The 25,225-nt window shown below is 36.5% G+C and overlaps 1 protein-coding gene across 1 annotated transcript in view; it reads right to left on the bottom strand.

Annotated features, from left to right (window-relative positions):
- LOC105670393 (defective proboscis extension response 1) overlaps positions 1 to 25,225 on the bottom strand; it is a 293,881-nt gene that overhangs the window by 15,025 nt on the left and 253,631 nt on the right. Inside the window, exons 4-5 of the mRNA XM_012363900.2 lie at positions 22,950 to 23,169; positions 17,540 to 17,637 (exon numbers count right to left, since the gene is read on the bottom strand). Coding sequence (XP_012219323.1) covers positions 17,540 to 17,637; positions 22,950 to 23,169 — 318 coding nt within the window. The remainder of the gene's footprint in view (positions 1 to 17,539; positions 17,638 to 22,949; positions 23,170 to 25,225) is intronic.

Genomic DNA, 25,225 nt, shown 5'->3' with positions numbered 1-25,225 from the left:
TTTATTATTTAAATCTGAATTATGTATATATATTTTTATTGAAGTATTTTATGTTTTGATATATACAATAATTTCGATTATTATATTGAAGCGGCTGGAAGCGGCTGAGATCGATAATAGCTTTCTAATCCGGCATTAATTTCGAAAGCAACGATCTTCGTGAGAATCTCGCGGTATTGGCAGGAATATTTTCATTTCGCAGCAGTAAGACGGCGGAAATTAAGTCGCGCAGGGAATTATGCAAATTGCGGATCATCGGCAAGGCAAGCCAATGTGGTATTATCGTTTCACGTTCGAACAAGCCAACTACCGTCGGTCGCTCCGATTCGCAATATTTGAAATTGAAATAGAACATTCCGCTTTTAATCGATGCGAACGGAACGGCCTTTTTACTCGCGTCAGGTTGTTAAAGTTGGATAATCGAAAGCAAATCAAATAGAATTTGGAAACTTATCAACATGTCCAATCAATGTCATTGACGGCTCAGAGACGAGCGACAATTAAACAACAAGAGTATTTAAAAACATGTTACAAACACGCTTGAAAGATACGTTAATTTTGTTTCGTCATTATTGCTTTTAACGTTTATTGTCTTTTTTTTTTTTTTTTATTATTGGCCTTTTTCTTATGTGACTTTTTCTTTGCTCAAGATTACTCGAAGAACAAAGTACTAAAGTTTTACAGATTCCTCCTGGGATATCTTTCAGACTGAAGAACATGGACTACTACGCGGTTTAATGTACACTCTTCTTTTTGCGCCCACAGTATGTTGCAAGCTAGTGGAATTGAGCTGAACTTTGTTTGTATGTACTTTCAACTGCTAACGGTCAATGTCTAGCGATAAAACGAAGCATGTGTGCTTTTCATAGATGGCTTGCGAGTAATTACTAAACCATCACGTGCCAACCGCAGTCATATTGTCGGCTTCGTTTTATAGAACGAGTAGTGGCAGCTTCGCACTTCAATATTTTTGCAATATTTAGATCACACTTCATACAGTTTTGCAAGCTTTTTCGTGCGAAATATATTTTATTTTTGTTTTTATAAAATAACTTGTATTGTAGAATTAGAATTTTTCATCATATTAAACTATAATCATATATAACTAATATAAAACTATAATCATATATAACTCATATTAAACTCTATTAAAATATAATAGAAAAATGACTTAACTATCTTACAAATAAATATACGTCTTATTTGATAATTATTCAATCTTTTTAGATGTTCAGAAAAATTAAATGCTCTACCGTTAAATATTTCTTTAATCTTCCATACTATTTGGTCGCACCTTTTTATTATACATTCAAAAATGATTTTCGAATATATCAAGCTCGATCAAGGGAGGAATAACGACGCATCATCGATTTTATTTGCGCTTCGGCAAAGATTCTCAAGCCTTGGAAGTAAATACGCCGCGCGGCGAAATGCTATTTCGCGGAAATTTCATGGCTGAAACGTGTTTTATTACTCGATAACAGACTTTGAGTCCGAGACGCGTGTAAACGTCGATGGTACGCGCGCGCACGCGTGCTCACGCGGTCGCAGTTGAAATGTTCCATAAATCAAGATGTTCTTGACTCGCTGCAAGTATCCCATAAATCAAGGGGTCTTGGCTTGGTCGCGAGCAACAGCGAGCGAGTGCAGTGCGGGCGCGTACTCATGTTGCGTATCAGCGTTCGCGCTCTATTTTGCTTAGCTGCTACGCCCTACAAGCCTGTAAAACTCTATGAGGAATCGATAACCCGTCGAAATTTCTCCGGCGCCGTAGCAGCGTCGGATAGCTTTTCACCGTCCGATCGATACAAACGTCTGATGCTTATACAACTGATATCGTAAGATCCGGTGAATGGGATTGGAATTGGGACATTAACTCTTTATTTACCCGGCAAAGGTTGGGCAGTTTAAGAGTTCTTACGTTGTCGCTTTTATAATAGGAGGCAGTAGGAATTTTTAGTCCTATAAAAAATTCGTTTCCAACATTATCGAAGTAGAAGAAGAAGCGAACGTTTCTCGGCCTTAGTTATCGCACTGGCATCCAAGAATGTGCGTTCAAAAATTCGCTTGAAAATATGCGTTTGAAGAAGAATTATATAAAACTCGGTTTGCGCAAGATTCTTTGCGGTACTTTAGTGGCATCTCTCGTATTCTCGTGTATGTTGTCACTTAGAAATGTTTGGAGATTTTACACAACGGAGTATTTGCTATATACATTTATCGAAAAATCCACTGTTAAAGTATTTTTCGATAGCGACGAATCAGTTTGTATGTATGTAATCAGATTGACTATAAGAATTTTCCGTATCGATTGAAGCGGATCTAGTAGATTCAGTAGGAAACTTTTCAATTTGTTCTTTTTATGCGGTGGTTTTTAGAGAGTGATCGCGTCAGCAGCAGATGCTCCCGAGAAATCGGCAGGATATCGAGAGCGAGATTAAGTAAACAAGATACTATTGAGCGATGGCCAAGAGAAATTAGCGAAGTTACGCGGCGATTTAAATAAAGCATTCGCGAAGAAAATGAAGGGGCGAACTTTCTTTCCCACTATCCTACGTCGATTTCTCTTCGCTCGACTTTTTTGGGGAGAAGCAAAGATTTAAATCTTAGAACTTTCTTAATGGAAAAGTGGAAAAAAAAAAAAAAAAATTAGAAGGGCGGCGATAACATTAAACAGATCCCAGCTCGCACAGCGCGATCATTGCGGTCTGGAAAGCTTATCCTTTACGTAGTTTGAAAACTTTATCACGTAATAAGTGCGAAATATAAACTACTTGTTTTCATTAATTTCCACAAAAAAGATTTTTAAAAGATGAAAATAGTTTTTACACATAATTCCATACAATACTAAATAGATTGACTTATTTATCAGCTGATGTGTACATTATGCAGCGAGCAATGTACGCGTTCAAATATTATGTTAAATATTATTGCGGGTTTGCTAATATAAATATCAAATAATAATTTAACATAAAATAAAGCTGAGTTAGTTAAATTCAATGAATTTATTGCTTTTTTAGACAGAAAAATAAGATGATGCAGAAAACCAATTATAGTTTCTATCACTTTAAAGTATATGTGCAGTATTTCTAAAGAAAAATATAAAAATAAAATAAATCGAGAAAATAGTAAGTAAAAAAACTATTATTATATTAAACAATTAATAGTTTAATGTATTTTAACAATAGTAGCATCATGATCGACACTTTACAAAATAGAAATACCGAATTACATCAAAGAAGCGTAACTTCGTTTCTAATCTACGGGACGAGACACAAAGGGCGCAACAATTCCGCCGGCGAAGGTGCCGTCATTTCTTTTCTCTCCGTAGGAAACGAACACCTAGAAACGCCTATGCGGGCGAATTCCCGCGAGGGTGAACAGCGGGATATCGAAATCAAATCAGCGCGAAGTAGACAGGACGCGAGGTGAGCACGTAGAAAGGGGAGTCTCGGGGCGAGCCCGAAGTCCTGCAACAGTAGTCCTGTAAGTCGTACACATCCGCGGATAACTTCGTGACGGGAGGGTGTTCGCCGCTTCGAATCTCGATCGTATTATGAGAACTCGCTTTCGTTTCCATCCTCCTCCCCGCGTGCACTTCTAATGGCAGCTATCCTGCACGGAATTTCTCCCTTTACTTCCTTCTCTCCGCTCCTCTATCTCTTCGTCTCATCCATTCCGCATTTCGACCAATTATGCGGCCAGCGATATACGTGGGGATCTCGATTTGCTGCACGATGATTCACGCGTCTCGATATTCCGAGCGACTTTGCTCGGAAAATTTCGCAATTGAAGAAATTAGCGCGATCCGATTTCATTGAGTGCCCGTTTTACAGGACGCCGTTCATAATTAAAATCCCTTACAGCTTATAGATTTTGTTTTACATTATTTTCTCATTACTGTATAATTTCATAAACTGATAAACATCTATGCTCGACTTTTCGATAAATATTTGCGCTATCTATATATTCATTTTTATTATTTTTTTTCTTTATTAGTCGCATGTCACGCGATATAATTCATTATAATTGCTTTCCGATTTTTCAACTGACGATGCATTTTCTGAGTCAGAAAACTCCACATTTTCTTTGGTTCGATTAATGAAAGTTGCAAGATCGTTTTTTTTTTTCGGAAAAGTTTCGGCGCGCCGAGTTTAGCTTCGCCAGGATCATCGGCGAAATTAGCGGAGGTTGAAGTTTCCGAAACGAATTTTCTCCGCCGTGCCATAACCGCCGTCCGCAATTTTTGCGCTAAATTTGTCGCCAACTATTTTGACAAATCCTTTCTCTCTATTCGCGTAATTTCTGAGACGAATCTCGAAATTACCTTCCCGGCGCACGAATCAACGCCTTTTGTTAAAGCGAACAATCTTAGTCGCGAGTCGACTGAACGCACGAGTTCACGAGTGCGACGGTGAAATTAACTCTTTGATACACTTTGGGAGTTGAAAATGACCCTATACGTTTCGCGTAACTTTCTTATAGCACATAAAATTTTATGTTGTGTTGTTGCACAAATAATAGAAAATTTTAATTACGATTATAAAGTATATATATTATATTATGTATAGGTACAATTTTTAGAAAAGATATTTAAAAACATTTTTTAGACATCAAAAATCGAGTGGATTAGCTTTCTCAAAATTGCGAAAAATTAATGTCGCTACGAGAACGCCGGATTTTTAAAGCGGCACGCTGTACGCGTTGTAAAAGGCGCCCGGTTTCGATCGGTAACTTTGTAAAGGTAATCTACCGGGTTTTAGTACCGTGTAATAAAATCGTCGCGATCCGTTCCGTTTCGTGCGCGACGGCGCAATTTCGCGCGTCGAATGAATCTCTCGGAAGAGGGGTGGAAGGGGGGGAGGAGGAGGAGAAGCAGTACCCGCGGCGAGCTTTCCATTTGGTAATGCAGCTCGCGTTGCATCACAACCGGACGTAAAGCCCGTTCGGAGTGCAATCGTTCGTACACGGCGATTGCGAAACCATCGAGTGTCGAATATGTTTGCAAGCGATCACGTGCGAGGTTTTTTTTCCGATCGCGTACGGATTCAGCCGCACGGAGCACGCGAATGACATAAAGTGACCGAGTTTTCAAAAAATCTGCGATATTGCCTTTAATCTGGACATTTATAGGTTTCATCCGACGGACGTTGCGATACCTATATTGCGGCTAAGTGATATACGTCGCATTCTATGTCATACTGTGGATATCCGATATGATCCATTCTGATCTGATTTTCAGTAGTTTTTTGTGTCAGTGATGTTTGACAGTATCTTGAATCAATAAAAGATCGTTATTTGATAAAAATCAAGTCGACCGTAACAACTTTTCATTATTTTTATCTTTTTCACATTTTTTAATAATATCGCTGATGCAGTGCAGGATATTAATTTAATCGAATCACGAATCATGAAAATACATGCTTTGATCAAACATTTGTACTTGTTATTAATTTCAATAATAATAATAAATAATGTATTGCAAATACATGTTGCGCGATAATGTTTCCCGTGTTTGCTAAAATTCGCTTTAGACGATTTATAATTCACGAATTCGGAATAGCAATAAATTTGTTATTTTATACAATACAGAATATTACAAGAGATGCACACGTATGAAAAACATGTCATATAAAATTATAACTAGAATTCTATCTTAAACTCTGTCATGAATTACAAGTCGTCTAAAGTGCTTTTAAGAGAGTACAACAATTACTTGTGTCAATGTAAAGTTAGCGTCGTGCAAATACGAAGAATTAAGTAATTTCGCAAGATCTGGGTTAAAATTCTTTTTCTTGCGCGAAAGAAAGATAGAGAAGCTTAAGTAGTTGCGAAAGAACTTTTCCATGAAAAAGATTTCCGTGACGCAATCTAGTCGCATTACACGTTGGAAATATAATTAATTCCACGTGAGAATTATTTTACGAGATTCCTGAAAAATGTTATTACGCTGCCACGGCCGCAGCAGCTTCTTGAAGTTCGCACGAAAACATCCCGTTCCGAGCGGAATATGTAGGACGCGGCGCGCTCGGCAGCGACGTTATACCTTAGCTGCGGATAAGGCTTTAATTAAACGAAGGGTAATTTGCTTAAGTGAGTGCTGCGCTTTTCGAGACGCGCATATATATTCCGGGACAAATTTCGTCGCGCGGTTTCTTTGTAGCCGCGGCGACGCGCGCAGAATTCGGCCCGGTAATAAAATGAAAATTTTATTCCATTTACACATTCCTCTCGCCCGCCACGTTCCGCCGTTGTTCCATCTCTGCATAAGAATATTCATGAATCTTCACTTGGCGGCCCTGCGATTAAAGGATAATGTTTAGCGTACTAGAACGCTTATCTGATCCGGTCCCGGAAGTAAAAAAAAGTCTCTTTCACATTTTTCCTGCTGTAAAATTTCGAATTTTTACAGGTCGCTGATTTTACTACATTTCATATATGTTTCGAACAGGTTGAATAAAAATTCTATTAAATTAAGTTTATTTTAATTTTCTAATACAATGTAAAATATTGAATCTGTCGAATTTAAAATCGGCGTTTCCTCGCCGATGTAAATCTTTTTCGTTAGAGTTGCTAAAATATCCGTCTTTCCATCAGCCGCGTCAGCAGCAGCGGGAGAAAGTAAGCAGTATTTTACGTGTAAGTGAAGGCGGGGGGAAAGTAAGCAATATATCGCGCATGAATATATTTTGTTGACTGACCGCAACGATACGTCAGACCGGAGTTTCAACCGATGTGGAAGCCTCAAGGCGCTTCTGATATCGCAAGTATTTCGAGTACTTGGAGGATATTGGATACCCAAAAGGTAGATGTATACAACGCCTCGAATTACAAGTAGCTTCGGGATTTCGAGACGCATCTCGATGCTCCGTATGCATTACCGTATACTACATATACATATACATTGAAATACCATAGCGAGTCGCGTCCATCGTAAATGTCTGTGCACGTTTCAACTTTGAATTTCGACTGTTGTGACAATTGCGTAATAATTAATTTATTGACCAGTCGTACAGTCGTGAACATAAATCGTACGTTTTATCGTATATCAGTAAAAATATCAGTTTGTAATTTTTTATCAATACAAATATCAGAAAATATTATGGAAATAAATCATTATTATCTGTAGTAATAAACCGAGAAAAGAGTTGTTTATAAATAATTGATATTTTTTTGTACATACATCTTTTTTGGTAAATTTTCAGATATGTTTTCTTTTAAAAATTTTGTTGGACAAGAGGAAGTATCTTTCTTTCATATTTGTCGCAAGCAAGACAGTTATCGTTAAAGGGGGCTCGGGGTGACGCTCTCGTGATACTTAGCAAGAGGGTTAAACGTTTTTGGCTATGCTCGTGGCGGTCGTCACGCATAGTGCACTGGCGAGATGCGGTATGCGGGATCAGCAGGAAGTGCCTGGCGAAGTGCCTTGCGGATATGAGTGTGAGAGAGAGAGAGAGACTGAAGTGCTGTCGGGGGTGGAAGTAGCGGTGGTGACGATGACGGCAGCTGTGGTGACGGGAGAGACGCTGTGGTGGCAGCCGCAGCAGCGCTCGATCCGTTGTCAGGTGGATCTCTGACAATGAGTGACTGATCGGATATGTCAATATCAAGATAACAAAAAAAGAAACGTTTTTCGTCAAATACTCGGCTCTACGCAAGAGAGACGCGTTTCACGGTCGAAAATACACTTGTATATTGTTCCAAGCAATTTTAGCCCAAAATCGACGTTCGTGTTTGCACGAGTGCCTCGGCGTGTCATTGTCGACCTTTGCGGTTCGAAAAGAACATCATGTCGAATCGTCACACAGGAAAATGTCCACGGAAAAATGACACACGCTATTCGTTTAGGAAAAGCTGTTGGAAAAATCGCGGTAGATTCTTTTCATCGAGGTATAAGAGTGCGGATGACTCTCGCGCGACAAAGAGTTGTGGGATCCGCAGGAATTGAATAAAATCGGAATGGCAAGCTAGATTGATGACTGTGTCATTTGACTTAGCTTCATAGCTACGCGCTCAATCCGAGAGGAAGGAACGTGGAACTCTGAATATAAAGGATATTGTACTACCTCGTTGACTTTTATCTATTTTCACTTTGTACGTGGAGCCCGTATTTTCATAATGTTTGCGATTACGCTCTGTCATGCACTGGTAACGCTTTGCGTTTCGTTGCGACCGTATAATACGCTGCCGCTTATCTGCGATTATCCTGCGCGATCTCGCACACGTCTCTACAGTTTAATCCCGCCAAGTCAAGCCACGAAGCGGGACGCCGCGCTTTTTTACATTCCGCGGTAAGCCAACTCGTCTACGCGTGATATACGATTAATCAGCTTTAAAATAGAGAGATAAATCGAGAAGGCGAGATAAATGAGTGCTGTTGGCCGAGGGAAGTGATAAAAATTACGCGAGAGACACGCCTGGCATGTGGCGGCGAGAAGAATGCAGATTCGCGCGTCTCCGGCGTCTCGATTAAAACTTTTTCCGCGGGGAAGCAACGTCGAATAAATACGCCTCTACCGTACATCTCTTAGCGAAATAGTAGTCGGATACGCGGTCGGAGTGGTTCGAAATAATTAAAATAATTCGCTTTCGTTGAAGATGATTTTTCTCCCTGACTCAATTCGGTTTCGCTGCAAGCGCGACTTCCCCCTTTGTTCTCTCATTAAACGCGTCATTATTATAATAGCTGCAATTTCCCCTCGTAATGGCTGAAAATTTCGTGCACCTTGGAAATAGAAATTTCATGGATTGGCATACGGCTGTGAGGATGGAACTATCGGACCTTGAATGAGTTCGCGTAAATTGAAATTGGAGAGGGGAAAAGACGGTGTAGCAGTATTGAATGTAGTTTGGAAATAATTACTGCACTTGGGCAATGTTATTACGTTGCATGACTGTATTTTCAATTTCGAGAATTAATTTCTCAGTTAGAATATGTCTCCATCCCGTTTTTGATTTCCAAATGAGAAGAATGCTAATGAAAGAGAAGGGAAAAAAGATACAATATAATGAAGGTAGAATGGGGAAAAAGAATTATAATTATAATTATAATTATTTTAAATCTCTTTTAGACGTAGATTCGTTGCAACTCGTTTTCGCAAATGAATTTTCCGCAACGCATTATTCGCACGTATCCAAGAATCTTTGTCCGGAGATGAAATTACTGGGAAATATATTCAAGAAGAAGATAACACCCCACCGTTCTCTCTTTATTGTTAATTATATTCGCTCTCGGGAACTACAGGCAACTACGCTCGTTCATTACGCAATCTAATTATCAGACCTGTCTACGATCTCTGTAACAAGAGTTGGCAGACGTTAAACAGGGGAAAGAAACGCGGGGAAAATAATGTTCGCCGAAAGATCGCTATGAATCATCGAGTAAACGCGCAACGCTAGATCCCATCAGCCGTCCGCTCTGATCTCCGGCGCATTCTGTGGTGTTAACTCTCGCATTTACATATGCGGTGCAGGGAGCGTGGCGCACGAAAGACGTCCAGTGAAACGGACGCGCGGTAAATTGCAGAATCTAAATGAGATGGTTGCGCGATAAAATAATTAGCCGAAGAAATTAGCGGTTATTCTCTACCACGGACGATGTTTAACGAATCAGTTTCACTGAAAGATTTTTCAAAGGAGCTTTGTTAAAACGGCTCGGTTAGAAGCACACGCGCAATTAAATTGCAAAATTCTTCATTTATAAATGTGAGGTTGTACGACTATTGTTATATTGATTGGCCTCTACAATGTTAATTCGGATAATCTGAGATGCTTAATTAAGTAGAGCTGTTAAAAAGTATATTTTTTTAGCGTATATCGATTATATACAATAATTATGGACAGAGTGTTCAATTTCAATTTTTCTATTTTATGTGAAAATAATTGCGCGCAAGTCTTTGAACTATTGATCGATATTTCTTCTATAATAAATGTATAATATAAAGCTATAAAAAAAGAAAAAAATATTCTTTTTAAAGCGTACAAGATTCGGATAAAAACTCTTTTTATATCACTTTTTTATCATTATCTTTTTTTATTTAGATTTTGTTATTTTCGCAACTTTGCCATCAATTATTGTCAAATTTTCTGTACTGCGCGCACAGTCACAGTCAGAAATTGTCGTGGGAATATACTAGGTGTGTGATCACAGTATAATCATTAGCATGTGCGAACAATTGGGTAACGATTGTATCAGTGATACAGTGTTAAACACGTAGGAACATTGCGGCTCACACCGTGTGACAACTGTTTAGCATCGCCGCACGACTTTGACAGTCGTTTGCGGCATGGACTTTAGTTTATCGTCACTGACGGGTTATCGGGTACATATAATGCGCGACAGATTGTACTGTCAGTTGCATATCACACGAGATTCAAACGCGAATCAGCACATATGAATATATAGGTAACGTTCATTAAAGCGAGTGTTAACAGCCTTTATATGGATAATCCGGAATATGTAGTTTCTTTCATTCGCAATGTCTTTGACTGAATAAACGGCTTTCTCTTGGTAAGAGTGTGAATTATACATAAGAATTATACATAAGAAGAAAGTAATCTAAATATATTCATAAATCCCTCCCCCCCCTCTCTCTCTCTCTATATATATATAAACTAATATTATATCTTATATATATACATTAAAGACCTATTAATTTTAAATAGAGAGATATTTTTTTAATCATTAAAATACTTTTAATTATTTAAGAAAATTGCCCTCAAAGATTTCTACACGGAGAAAATTTTATATCAAAAATTACTTTGTACGGCATTAACCGCGGACCATGAAGTCGCGGACCGAAAATTTTTACTATGTTTCACATGTGAAAAACATAGTAAAAATTTTTATAATTCCTTCATGGTCCGCGGCTACTACCGTACATAGTAATTTTTAATATAAAATTTTCTCCGTGTAAAAGGAAGATTTATCGGCGATTCGAATCACATCTTGTCATTTTTCTTTAATAAATTAATGATCGTAATTGTTATGTAGAAAAATATTGTCGTTGATTAGGATTTCATTGTGCGATGTAATTTGATGTACGATGTAGTTGAATCAGAAATAGATATATGTTTCTTTCTCACTCTCTCAAGAAAGGCGGCTTTATTCGTTCTTTACTATAAGGACTTCAATGGGACGAAGTTTCAATTACAAAAGCTATTACTATTCTAGATGCGGCTGCTCTTCGGGGGTGCATTATGTCGGTACAGATACCCACGATAGCGTTTGTTACGAAACACAAGCAAATTGTGGAAAATCTGTTATGGTCTCAATTTGATGGCGTACGTATATATTTAGTGGTTGTTGTGAACCGGAGTTCTCAAACTGTACAGCAAATTTACAGAATTAGCAGTGGAAACGTTTATTTGTTATGTGATTTTAGTAAACTATGTATCTAATACTCATGGTATTTGGATAATTACAACAGAAACATTTGTAAAAAGAATAAGATCAACACAAGTCAAATAAAAATGTAAAAAAAAAATTAATTAATGATAAAAATTTCTGACATTTTTTTGAAGTTTTCAGCTCAAAATATCTTATTTACAAAATTATTAGGAAATCAAATTAATACGCAGTGATTAAAACTCTACATTTGTGTATCAAATAATTCTTAAAAAATTATTTTTAAAAAATTCTTAAAACAGTTTTTCTCTTCATCTGCTGTTGATTCGCATTTGTCTTGCTTTTTTGATCTGATAATACGAGTTTTTTAAATTTATGACAAATTTTAAATTGAATAAATCAATTATTTATTTATTAGTCGGAAGTACTTGCGCCATATGCATATTTTTAATCAACGGCGACAAGCGCAATTAGCCGACTATTGTGCGCCAAGTTCAAAGTAGTCAATCGTACGCGACGCTAACAACGTTTATGATAAGTTTGTCGACCGGAGAAGAGCCGAGAGAGTATGTGTTGAGCGCGTGAGTCCATATAATTCGGATTAATCCAAATTTACGGGAGTTAACGCAGCTCACCCGGCGTTACACGTAGCACCAGCAACTCTATTTAATTATATCGTGTGTCTCGTAAGAAGTTACGTGTGCATTTATATTGCTTTTTTTCGTGATTTGTTACAAATGACAAAATTAAAAATCGCTTTTTTAATAAGCATAGAAATTCAAGAATATAATTTCTTTTGAAGAACATGATATTATGTAATCAAATCAAGTTTTTGTTCTTTTTAAAAATCTGTTATTGTTCTAATGTAACAATTTTTTAATCGATTCTCTAAATCACCGCATCCATTAAAAAAGTTGGTTATTCCAACTAGAGCAAAAATCGAATCGACTGTGCGTTAATTATTTAACCTTCTCGCGCGGATCGAATTACCTTTATATTTCTCGTTCGCGTACGCATCGTTAAAACGCCGTGCATTTAGCACGGCCAATGCACTCGATATCAAAATAATATAAAAACGAGTAACGCATTTAAAGTTTGCTTCGATGGCTCGGTGTGTAACGTTTGAATGTGTCCGAATCAATGCTAATCTTCGATCGATAATCGTATTTGCAATTGTAAAACTTTCTTGCACGAGTGTGTCACAAAAATTTGCCGATACAGTGATCTGTCGACATCGATCGCGTTAGTAATTAAAGAACTTTGAGAGGATCGCTTTAATTGGCTCTGCTTAAAGCAATTAACTTTTGCATCAATGAAAATTATCAACCGAGTCGAAAATCGATCATGCGATATATTCCACGAAGGATGAATATCATTATCTCGTTCTATTATTACGTGCGTCATAAAGTTTGATTATCGTTCGCGAGTACATGAAACAAAACTACAGTTTATAATAACGATTTAATTGCAAGTTTACATGTTTTTATGATGTAATATGAAAGTAATGAAAGTGATGTAATACTTGTAACTGTAATATAAAAGCAATTAATGTTTTATTTTTCTAATAATTAATGTACAATTACAATTTTTTATTACAATTTATATTAAATGTTAAAGAAAAAATAGATTCTATATTATTAAAAAAGTAAAATTATTAAATTTTTTGTATGGAAGTCGCGATATGATGTTTTACTGTCTAATCATAACTATAGATGATTTAATGATCATTGTTTGCTTCAATACTTCTTAATGGGTTGACTGAAACAATCTTTTTGTAATTTTTATTAATGATTCTAAATTTGTACACTGAACGGGGATGTTCTCGTGAATACGCATGTTGCAGTGTTGACGAATGTAATTAAAATTAACGTTTACAAACGCGACTGTTATATTTATGATACTGTTTCCGCCGAGAAAATCAACAATGTTTAATGAAAAAGAAAAATTGCCGCCACGATGAATAGTAACCTCGTGCGATTTTCCTCTCATCGTGTGCATTCGCCGCATCTAATTATATAACATGTGTGCATCGCTAGCGAATTCTGCGGGTTTGCATTCAAAGCGCACCTTATAACTCTTGGAACAAATTCGCGAATTATTCAGCGCACCATGGCTCGCTCGTCAATTTCCATATAATTGACATTTCACGCTGATTTCGCTTGGGCAGCAATTGGTGCTTTTACGTAAAAATTATTAAACGCGCACACGCATTTTGCGCAAATTTGCGCAATAAGAATGGAGAATAAAAATATCTTTGTTATGACACAAAACTCACGTATTCGTATGAACGAATCGTACGAAATTACATTCTTGAAGTTGCGATCACGATAAAAACGTTTTAAATTAAGAATACAACAATTGCAAATTATGTTTATAATTATATCGACTTTTCTTAATTAAAAATTAAGGTTTTTCCGCTGAATATTTGGTAAGTGTAATATTTTATCGCAAATTTGAGATGCTTAGTATAAAATATAAAAAAATACATTACATGTAAGGATAAATAAAATCTTATTTCTTACAATTCTTTAAATAAAAAATGATTGAATAAATCTTTATGTCTTTTACATAGGAATTTGAAATTTACAAATGTATAAAACAAAGTTTGACAAATGTATTGGAATTACAAAAGAACAAAATATTATTTTAGTTTATTCCTGTTGTAAGCTCTTTTAACTGCGTCTAAAGTTTGCTCATAGCGGGATTAAAAACGCCTAACTGAAATATCACCACGAATCGATCGAAACGAACGGATGCCATTATGTTCGTATAAAACATTCAATACGCGATGAAAATCGCGCAATAAAAATTTTCATCCTGCGAATAAAGGCGCAAATATGAGAACAAGAACGAGAAAGAGAGAAGGAGATTTTTAACAGGAGCATATAATTCACATTCAGCTACAGATGAATTAGACATAAAAAGGGATTATTTTTTGACAAGTAATCAGATTCTGATAAAATGCGCAGGTGCATCTAAGAGCTCAACCGGTGCCACGCAGAATGTGTGGAAAATTGCGTGCACACATACGCCACGCAGCGATTCTCAACTGGAAGTTTTCGCAAAAATATGCTAATATAATTGTATAAAAAATTCTATAAATAAGTATGTAATTCGTACATCTGCATAAACGACACAAGCGTCGATTCTTTCTCTTGTGAGTGAGTTTTAAAACTATTAACTCACGCAAAAAGATGTTGCTTTGTTTATTGAGAAATGCTGAAAGTAAAGAGTGGCAGTGAAACGGCCATTTATTATATCTCCCCGGCATCACGACTCGCAACAAAGATGCTGGCACATTAATTACGCTTGCATTAATGTAAAACACGCGCGTTGCATTATCTCGACAATTTTGGGATACGTCCGTTGAAATATGTTTATTTAATGATTCGGCGATGCCATAAATTTCCGATCATCGCGCATAAGCCGCATGGCGTATTCACAAACGTAATGTAATCGAATTGCCGAATAATAACTTTCAATCTAGTTTGGTAATCAGATTGCTCCAATTTTGTAATAATTCACTTTTGAATAGAGAGAAAGAATATCTTGAGGTACTTTAGTTATATGTTTATCTTTCATAGTCTATTTCTCTCATTTAATTTCTTTTTAAGAAATAAATTTCAAGTGTTTGTTATTTATGTATCATATTCTGAACATAACGTATGAGTCTATTATCATGTCATTTAATTATAAAAATAAATTATATTACTGCCATTTAACTGTATATGTAAAGATAAATATAATCAATTGCATTAAACATACTAAATATATATAAGCAAACACTATATATAAACATATTATTAATTATGTTAATATCATTTACTATTTTATTTATAAAAGTTAATATTAGTTATAATTAATATCAATATATAAACATAAGCATTTATGTTAACATTATTTATCAATTAATTTTATTATCAACATTTAATGCCATTTATCGCACTGATTGTTACTTAATTTGTAAGGTGATAAACTTTTCAAAAAATAGTAAAATAAAATTTTGAAATATGTACTTTTCGATTTTTCTGTCACCATTAGCCTACAATTTGAATATTGCAATCAGCAAAATTTTTGTCCTGCTCGTTATTTGATGTCATCTGCTTTAGATGCCACCGGCGAAGCAGAATTTCACGTAGCATCGAAATTATGCCGGAAGAGTTTTGTCCTCCTTCAAATTTACAATAAGAGACACAAAGTAATCACGAGCGAACCGGTGGCTCGTTATAGAAAAATATCTGCACGCACGGTACGTGCTCCGAGATGCAACTCGGGAAACAGTTTCCTTCGGGAATTCAGTTGGACGAAGAGACCCACCGCTAAAAAGGCGGATGGACGCTGGATGGGTCGAACCTCGGCGAGGAATTGAATTACGTTTCGCTAGAGCCGGCATAACAAAAGGAAGATAATGGTCGCCGGTAAAGTGGTGCATCGACTGTAGTTGTGGTGCCAGCCAACCTGCCTGCAAATTACCAGGCATACCATCACGATCTCTCGTTCGTCTCTTTCTGTTTATAATACTATGTGTTAATCGACCCGACAAGAGTATACATTCTTATACGAATAATTTGTTAAGTGATTCTTTTTCATAAATCTTTTTTGCTAATGTTTAATCTTGCACACATACAGACCAACCGTATTATTCCTTAATAGCAGATTTCTGAGGTCATTCGGAAACGAAAATTATATAAATCAGATTGTCAAAAATTCACGCACTCAGATACGTCACATATTGATTTTTGTATTCTTATTATATGAGAATCCTCAGGAATCTGTTATGAATGGGTGATACAGTCGGTCTGGGATATCTTGCATATGACAAAGCTTTGAAAATAAAGTTAAAAATTATATTAATATAAAAAATATAAAAAAACGTGACAAAAGATACAAAAAATTTTTAATTCGATATTGAGACATGATATTTAGAGATAAGAGATCGTAATAATATGTTGCAAATTAAAAGCGGTGATTAATTATATAATTTATACAAATCTTCCAATATTTATGCAAACATACAATACAACATGTCCAACGATTACGCTTCTTATTGTGAACATGAAAGAGGATGAGTATAATTTTGATGCTAGTTATAAAAGATATAAATCAAAATTACATAATAATTGTAAAGATAGAAAATAAAAGAAATATGATACAATATTTTACGATAATATTTGTTTCTTTTTAATTGGAAAAAAAGATAGATTGCTATTGTTCCAACTACGGCTGTTGGTGAGAGAGAAATAGAATATGTGGTCGAGGTTTTCTCATAGACTGTAATTCGAGTTCGATCGCTTAGGGAGGCTACCAGAGAAGCTCTCTTTCAAGCGATCTGCACGTTCTGCCTTTCATCTTCGTGAATCTTTCTCTTGCTAGATATTACGCTTTTTCGTGGTCCCTACCAGAAAACGCGACGCCGTTGGCGATATCGGATTATTTTTATACGCTATCAGACGATCATAAAGCAGACGGAAAAACGGTTGTTAAAAACACCAACTATGCCGGACAATAAGCCGGCAATGTGCCTTGTGTATGATGTACGCGTCGTTCATTGAATCACTTGTTTTTTTTTCACAGTAAAATAATATTGATTATTTTCGCGATACAATCATACAGTCTTCATAGTTATAACAAGCGTACAAATATATAATAAAATATTTCCTAACATAGTTGTAAATTTATATAACATTGTAATTAAATATCAAACTTTTTTAAAGCTGCACCGTTAGTTCTCTCATTATTTGTCTAGATTTTTTTCTATTCAATATTAAAGTAAAAGTAAGAAAAAATAAAATTAAAGAAGAGTGTTTTCGAGCTTATAAAGTAGAATTTATTATTAAAATTATTTAATATTAAGATACTAGAAATTCGATAATTAATATATATTACAAAAATTGATTTATTATCGATTAATCGATAAGGATTATGCTATTTAAATTTCAGAGCTAATCGAGTATTAAAATTTCTTTTGTATTTTCCAACAAGAAGTGTCACTTTAATTTTCATTTCCTGAAAGCACGCGTGTGAGAAGATTAAATCGTCAGGAAAGGGATACGCCATGCGTGAAAGGGTTAATGCACTATGATAAATAAAGGCCGGGTACGTATATCGCGGCGGCACGGGGATAAGTGATCGACGCGTGTATAAGGATTATCTTGTCGCGTGGATCAGTTATGGCATTTCTGACGGACTTACCATTGATCACGTGCACGTTGACACTCGCTCTCTCCGCCACGGTAGGAACGCAACTGTAGTTTCCGGAGTCACCGAGCTTCGCATGCGTGATCTTCAATCTGTCGCAACAAAAGGTAATTATTTATCGCTTAATTGTTCATACTACATGTGACATTACATTACATATCTCACATATCTTGCGTGATTTATATAATTTTGTGTGTGCATTAAACATTTAAATCCATCGTGATAAATATAATATAAATATAAGATTTAACTTGTTTCGCAAGAATAGAGATTCAGCTCCATTTTTATAATACACACAAACACTAGTTAAAAAAAAAATAATACTTAGATAATAACGCTTATGGTGCTACCGGTATTACATAAATTTGCGTCATTTTCGTACAAATTGTATTATTTTAACGCATTTATCTTGCATTATGCTAATAATCAATATTGAGTATTTAAATGACTGAATAAGGTAACTTTATTTCTTGTATCTCGTTGAGCAATTTATCTAGGTCGCATATGTCGGCTTAATTAAAAAATGCGATTTAAATTAAAACCGGAGAGGATTAATCTTGATTAGCCTTAATCAAAGTAAAGAATACAATAAAGAGAGAAATAAGGCATGCGGAAAATTGCTACTCGGTCGTTAAAGATGCCAAATATGAAAGCAGCTCTTTGAAGTTCACCTTGTGCAGAATTTTTCCTTCATCTCACATGTATTATAAGAAAACTCATTTTCCGGGATATAAAAAAATGAGTCACCGAAAGATGACAAAATTAATCGTGAACCTTTCGATATACGAATTCGATAAGATATATATCATTCCTTTATGCTCGAATGCAATTCCTAGGGAACTTATACATATACACACGTAATATTCTGAAACCATCGCGTCTTTTTCGTTTTATAGTCTGCATATATCATAAAATAATTTCGAACTTTTATGGCATTTCCAGGGGCGATCGTAACTCACAACAAGATCGTTACGTATCTATGTATTCTACAAAATCATTCCAAAGTCGTATGTTACACAGCATAGTCGTAGGCGTGCAATTTCATCAGAAATATACATAAAGTACAGGATCATATAAAATAACTAATGACGTAACTAACAATGAAGTATCGTTAATTCAGTGATAATTATCCGACGACGTTATTAGCGGCAGCGGTCCAATTACCCGTTCTCCTCTCTGCGTAATGCATCGTGCATACTTTTGTCGAAAGTACCTCCGATATGTATGATGTAAATTTTATCACGTTACATAATTTCTAACGCGCGATCGGGAGATATTTCTATTATCGCGCGCAATAAATGATGATGCAAGATGCGCGATAATAAAAAATATCTATATTTTCAAAATATATTTTTTTAATTTCTTCACCGATTATTATTGAATAATGACAAGATTATGAATTCCATTTTATCATCGAAAAACTTTACAATATTTAACTCTTGTATGGTGAATGTCTGAACTGACCTCGATTTTTACGACCACGTTCGTTCGCGTTTCTCTCGCTCAAAGTTTACATCGCGTTTGGCCGAACTTCGATCAGGTCGTTTCGCTGTAATAATCGAGAAACAGGAAACGCAGTGTTTTTTTTCGTTCGTTTTTCATTCTATTTGCTCGACACTCGTTACCGTTATGACCTAGTAGTAAATCGGGTCCAACAGACCGATAGAAATCGAAACGGGCTCGAATTCTCGCAGCGTATCGTGTGTTGGAAAGTTTTTCCAGCCACGGCGAGAATGCAGTTCCTCAAATATGGGAGTATCGAATTGGTTTGAGTGCACGAAATGCGATATACAGAGAAAATTTCCGGGTTCAGCGGAGAGTTGCATTAATAAGCTGCAACGGCCGCGTTGCGCTAATCGCACAAAAGTGGAATAAACAAGTAATTACGCGCCGGAGAGATAAAGTCGCGGACACGTAAAGTTAATCGGCAGGTTAATTTCATGGAAAACTACTTGGGGAAGCGGCTCGAATATGCTCCGAATGATTTTATCGCGCCAAGAGGAAATTTTCTCACGACAGTTGCTAATCGACACGGAGAATAAAAGCTATTTTTTTACATTCAATAATTATCTTTGTCAAACGTTTAGTTTTTACATATATCCCGATAGAAACGTTGCGAAAATTTAACGTACTGTGACTTTTTCAATATCGTCTTCTTAAAAAGATGTAAGAGTTTTAATTAATCCCAACAGAGCGAGAGAGCGAGAGAGAGAGAGAGAGAGAGAGAGAGAGAAAGCGAGAGAGAGAGAGATTATCGATTACTAATATATTTTACAAGTATAATTATCGTCTCTCGGTGATTATAATTATTGGCATATTTTTATAGCGTGCCGCAGCCATCGTTCTTAGATAAGAAGCGATATATGGTTTTGCTGGGACACTTACGCAGGCCGGTGTGCATGTAAAATAATGGGGACATTCGTTACACGATACATAACGTCACGCGAAGAAGTTGCGGCGCTCCCAATAGATTATCGATTACTCATTTACTTCCCGTATTTCAGTAGTTAGCTTCATCGCACAGGGTCGTAATGCATCGCGCTCGTGGGACCAATAACGGCCGCTTAAGGTTATGTAACGCCGTTCCGCATGCGGTTACCGCATTCCGCGAACTGAATGCTACCGCGAAATAATTATTGCGATGCCGGTGCGACGAGCTGCAGCAGTAGACTCGACGGAGCACCGGGGATAATGAAAATGTATAGTGGCGCAGACTAAGCTCCTCGACAACGAACCACCTTCCACTCCACCATGGCTCGGTAGGAGGGAGTAAGGTAATCTCGATGTGACGGAATAAAACGATATCCGGTTACACATTACATTATCGAGAATCCGAGCGATTTATATGCGCGCGGAAATTCCAGACTTGAAAATCGGGCTCGTAGATTAGCTGTTCGCTTAACGCGAAATTTGAATATCGCGATCTCTTCGTAAATGCGAATAATGCATTTATTGCATCCTGGAATATTATGAAAATATTGCTGCGGATAATATAATGTTTAGATAACTTGATTTAATTTTATACGTAGATCAAAATTGGCTCAGAAAGGAATGCAGATTGTTAGCGGAATTTTATTCCTTTAGGATTTTAAAGAATTAAAAAAATAGATCTTTTTTTAAAGTTTCTAAAAAATTAGAAAAATTATTTGAATAATGACGAGCACGTATAATCGATGCCAGAATGATTGTAATTTAGCAAATTCTACGGATTTATCTCAATGTAATTATTAATATGAAATGTTGAATATTAAATATATTAAATGTACTGATGTGTTCATCAAATTATATCAGTGTTTTACACAGCAAGTATTAGTTTCACTTTCACACTAATACACATGTAAAACTTACTTGAGACAAAAAATATTGTAATCATTTTGTTATGCTAATTATATTTGTCGTCAATAAATATGTGACAGTACGTACGAGAGTGTACCGACTGACATCTGCGTAGGAATATTTCGACCGTGACTGCCGGTACTTTCAGATAGTTCAGTCGGATTTACGGAAAACGGACGTGTGCACGACGGAAGTTGCGGGCCGACAGCTGCGCGACAATTAATTCGCTTCTTGAGCCGCGGCCTCGTAAATTTGTCGGCGCGGCGCGTAACGGCGTCGTCGTGACAATCGTCAATCACGTCCAAAAACGGACGCGCGGCGGATACAACGGCGGCGCAATATTCGGACCGACACAAGCGGCCCGGCTAAACAGTCGGGTGAAATGCGGAGCATGTCTGATGCGTCTTCACGGTGCGCGGGCCATATGACAAAGGACCTTGTCGTCTCGACCGTACGTTGGACAATTAGATAATCAGACGTCACGCGACGTCCGCGGCGTCCCGATCTCCAGGACACGCTCGGTCTTCATTCAATCATTTTTATCCCGAGTAAAGATTGAGAGTATAACAATAGTGTAAAACATTTAAATATGAATATCCTCGTTGTACTCGTACATATTTTTGAGTATATCTATGTTTTGCACTAAAGTACATTTTTTGAATACTAGTGAAAAAATACTTGAGAAAAAAGTTGAGAAATACGTTTAGATATTTCAAATATGAGAAAGAGAGAGAGAGGGAGAGAGAAGTTTTGGCACAAAGATAATTTCTCGTATACGCGCGTTGCAATTTTATTTACATATAAATATTTTGTATCTTTCTTACAATATTTTTCAATTGTTACTTTTTTTCGGCTTTTTTATTCAAGCTCCAGGTATTTTGATATTGAAAAGTAGATATTGAAAATAAATTATTATTTACACGACAAATAAAAGATGTACGCTTGTGACTGAAATAACTTTTTAAAATCGTTGCTACCAGTGGATATTTCGGTAGTGTGTGCGTATTGCGCGCTTTTAAAGCGGCCCCGTAGAATCGCGGGTATCTCGAAATAAATTAATTTGAGCGCGGGATCAGTTTTTCAAAGGACCACGACGACGTGTAGGACCGGCGGGACAACCACCCAGCGCGCCATTATTTCTCATTATTTCCCCTGGGCGTGGGAGGGGATAAGCGGAGGACCATTTATTTATTTTACCAGCGGCTCGAAAAAGATACGGTACACCGCGTACGATGAAATATCGTACACACGACGCATGATATTCGATAAAAGAAACTTTGGACAAAAAGCAGGTTTGAGTGGAAAGCAAAAGACGATTTAAAAACTAATTGCGCTTCTAAAATATTTGTCACTCTTTATTAAGTCACAAAAAAAAAAAACAATAACTTTATACGATTAATATTAACTTTATAATGTTTTGCAACCACTGGTTGGTGAAGTTTACTCCAGTATGGCACAAACGCGTTATCGCACCGAGTCCTTCAATGAACAATTTTTACAAAATTGCATGTCGTTTAGGGTGAAACACACCGGCCGCGCTGTAGGATCCGGTTTTTAAAATGCGCCGCGGGGACGCTGCGAGAAAATTGAAATATTTAAACTGCGTTAAAATGTGACCGCCGGAAATATATGGCGCGTGTGATCTTCATTTTTTATTTAGTCGACGCACTTGCCCGACTGGAGCCAGTGTAAAAAATTAAATAGTACTTCGTAACAATATCACATCAGTGTACGCGTTTACGAGAGCTCGCTCTCCGCGCGCGGAAGTGATGACTCTGGAATGTGCGACAAGCGTGACGAGCTTTTTCCCTATTTTGTTCATAGCGCACAAACGAGTTTTGCGTAGGAAAGGAGAACCGAGTTTTTGATATTTGAAAAATAAATTATAATATATACACGCTGTCGCGAGGGAAAAGTATCGTCACGAGTGTACAAGGTTTATTTCGTGCTTACATTTAGTGCTCACGGAAATTGTTGATCATTGTTTCACATCGGTGAGTTATTTTTTACAATTAAATTATCTTTGAACAACTATTTAGATAGGAACAGTTTAATTATTCGTCCTTACTTCGATGTGAGGGCGTCGCTCCATTCCGTCTCGACGGTTATGCGAGGTTCCGTGTCGACGTCATTTTCTGATTGCGGTGAAGTTACCACCGCCTGATTGCCCCGATACCAGGCCACCGTTCCTAGATCATGGGGGCCTTGAGACATGAGACACGTCAACGTCAGAAGACTTCCGGTTTTCACGTAGATGTCCGACTGGCCCAGTATTCTGGCTCGCGCTTCTGAAGCAGAAAATAAGTTTGCGGTCAGCAGTGATGCAAGAACTTTGGTAAGTTAATTAAAACTTTGATATTAATTAAAGATTCATGTAAGAGAATTCAAAAAGTGTATTTAAAAAATACATCATCAATCAGTGTGCACGATTCCTGCATTGGATTACGATGCGTTATCACGCTCGTATAAACTCGCAACTTGTTCGCGAATAGATTTTGCGCCGCGAAGAGTGAATGTAATTTTACAGGACGCGGCGAAACGCAAACATAAAGCAGCGGCGTGAGGGAAAAATAAATCGGCGAGAGACAGTTTTAATAGTCGAGCACTCGTTTACGCGAGTTTACACGTGTTGCGTCGAACTGCTCGATAAAGCTGTATCGCGATGTAATAAAAGGTGCGTGATTAAGTTCAAAAAAATTGATGGCGCGCCACCGATACGGCGTTATTGCTGTTGCAGCGGCGTTCGATTAAAAGCATCGATAATTGATAAAATACGACCGATTACCTACAAGCGGTTTTGTAACAATCACGCCTGACGAAGAAACGTTTATATTTATTTGTAAATATGTAAATATCGTATATTTCGTATATTTATAATTGTATGAATGTACGATATTTATCCATTTTCGCAAACTGATTTTAATATTTTTTTAGCATTTATAACGCATTTGTAGCATCTTAATATTTTTAGTTCACAATATTTAATGCCTATTCTTTATTTTTTCTTTTTAATGAACAATAATTTTCGACAATGAGCGCCAGCGGCCGATGCAAGATGCATCGATGCATCATCTGTGCATAAAGGGGCGTCCTGAAAAACGACGAGGGTGCACCTCCATGATGCGCGATCGATAAGTCGCACCACGACTGTCCACCCCTTCATCCAGTGGATTCTCTCCTTGTCATGGTTGCTGGTTCGAGTTTGATATCACGTCGTGATGACCGGGCGCATTCTTGCCGAGCTGTCACCCCGAGTCGTAGAACTGCGTCTCGATTCTATCACGGCAAAATGAATGTGTCGAATTTGAAGAAGACGCGTAGCTCGGCTTTACGAAGCGATAAAAAGGGATATTCCAAGCAAAGCATGGACTTGGTGAGAAACTTTTCGTTGCTATCACGTCGTTACAACCTTACTAATTCTGTAATATTAATGTCGAATTATCTATCGACATAAATAATTATATAACGCCAAATTGTACATGTAATGTTGTGTTATGACACAAATAATTAAAATAATAAAACAATATTTTAATTAGAATATTAATTAATATTCATTATTAATAATGAATTTATTTATAATAATTAAGGATATGAAAATTATAGCATTAAATTTATAGTATTTTGAGATTTTTTAATTAATTAATTTTCAATTTTAAGTTGAATTAATTTGAATAATAATGAACCTGATGGATTTATGTATAATAATTAAAGATTCAGGACATGAAAATGATGTCACATTTATAGAATATAAAGATTTTTAAGTTAATTTATTTTGAACTCTAAAATTTAATTATATATATAATTTAATTAATAATCCAATGATGCGCGTAATTTAATATTTATTTATTCGGAACATTATTCATTCAAGAATGTTTTTGCTGACAATAAGTAGTATATTAAATACATATTATTTTACTAATGTTACGCTGTATTAGAACACAAAGTATATAATTGATAATTTCACACGAGTATGAAAAATTTGCTGTCAAAATTTTTCTCGCGGAACATTTACCGTCGAGGAAGTTCTCGCAGCTTTACTTGTGTGTTGTTAGGATATCATTGACGCTATACTTCGCGGGTGTCGTTGACGTTTCGAATGCCATGTCGAGACTAGGAGGGTTGGGAAATTTTTACGACATCCTTTGGTATTGACACGATCAAAAAGGAAAATTGCGCTCCGTTTCCTCTCTACTTTTTTAATTATAAATCGATTTTATTTGCTTAAAAATAAAATTACGTAAATGCAATAAATACAAATATTTGCTTAGAAATGAGCTCATTATTTGCCATCTAAAGTGGCATATTTAAAATCTTACTTGTATATAAAAATTGTTTAATAATGAG

The sequence above is a fragment of the Linepithema humile genome, chromosome 3 (assembly GCF_040581485.1).
Source record: "Linepithema humile isolate Giens D197 chromosome 3, Lhum_UNIL_v1.0, whole genome shotgun sequence".
NCBI classification, from domain to species: domain Eukaryota; kingdom Metazoa; phylum Arthropoda; class Insecta; order Hymenoptera; family Formicidae; genus Linepithema; species Linepithema humile.
This window is presented reverse-complemented; position numbering and strand designations above follow the sequence as displayed.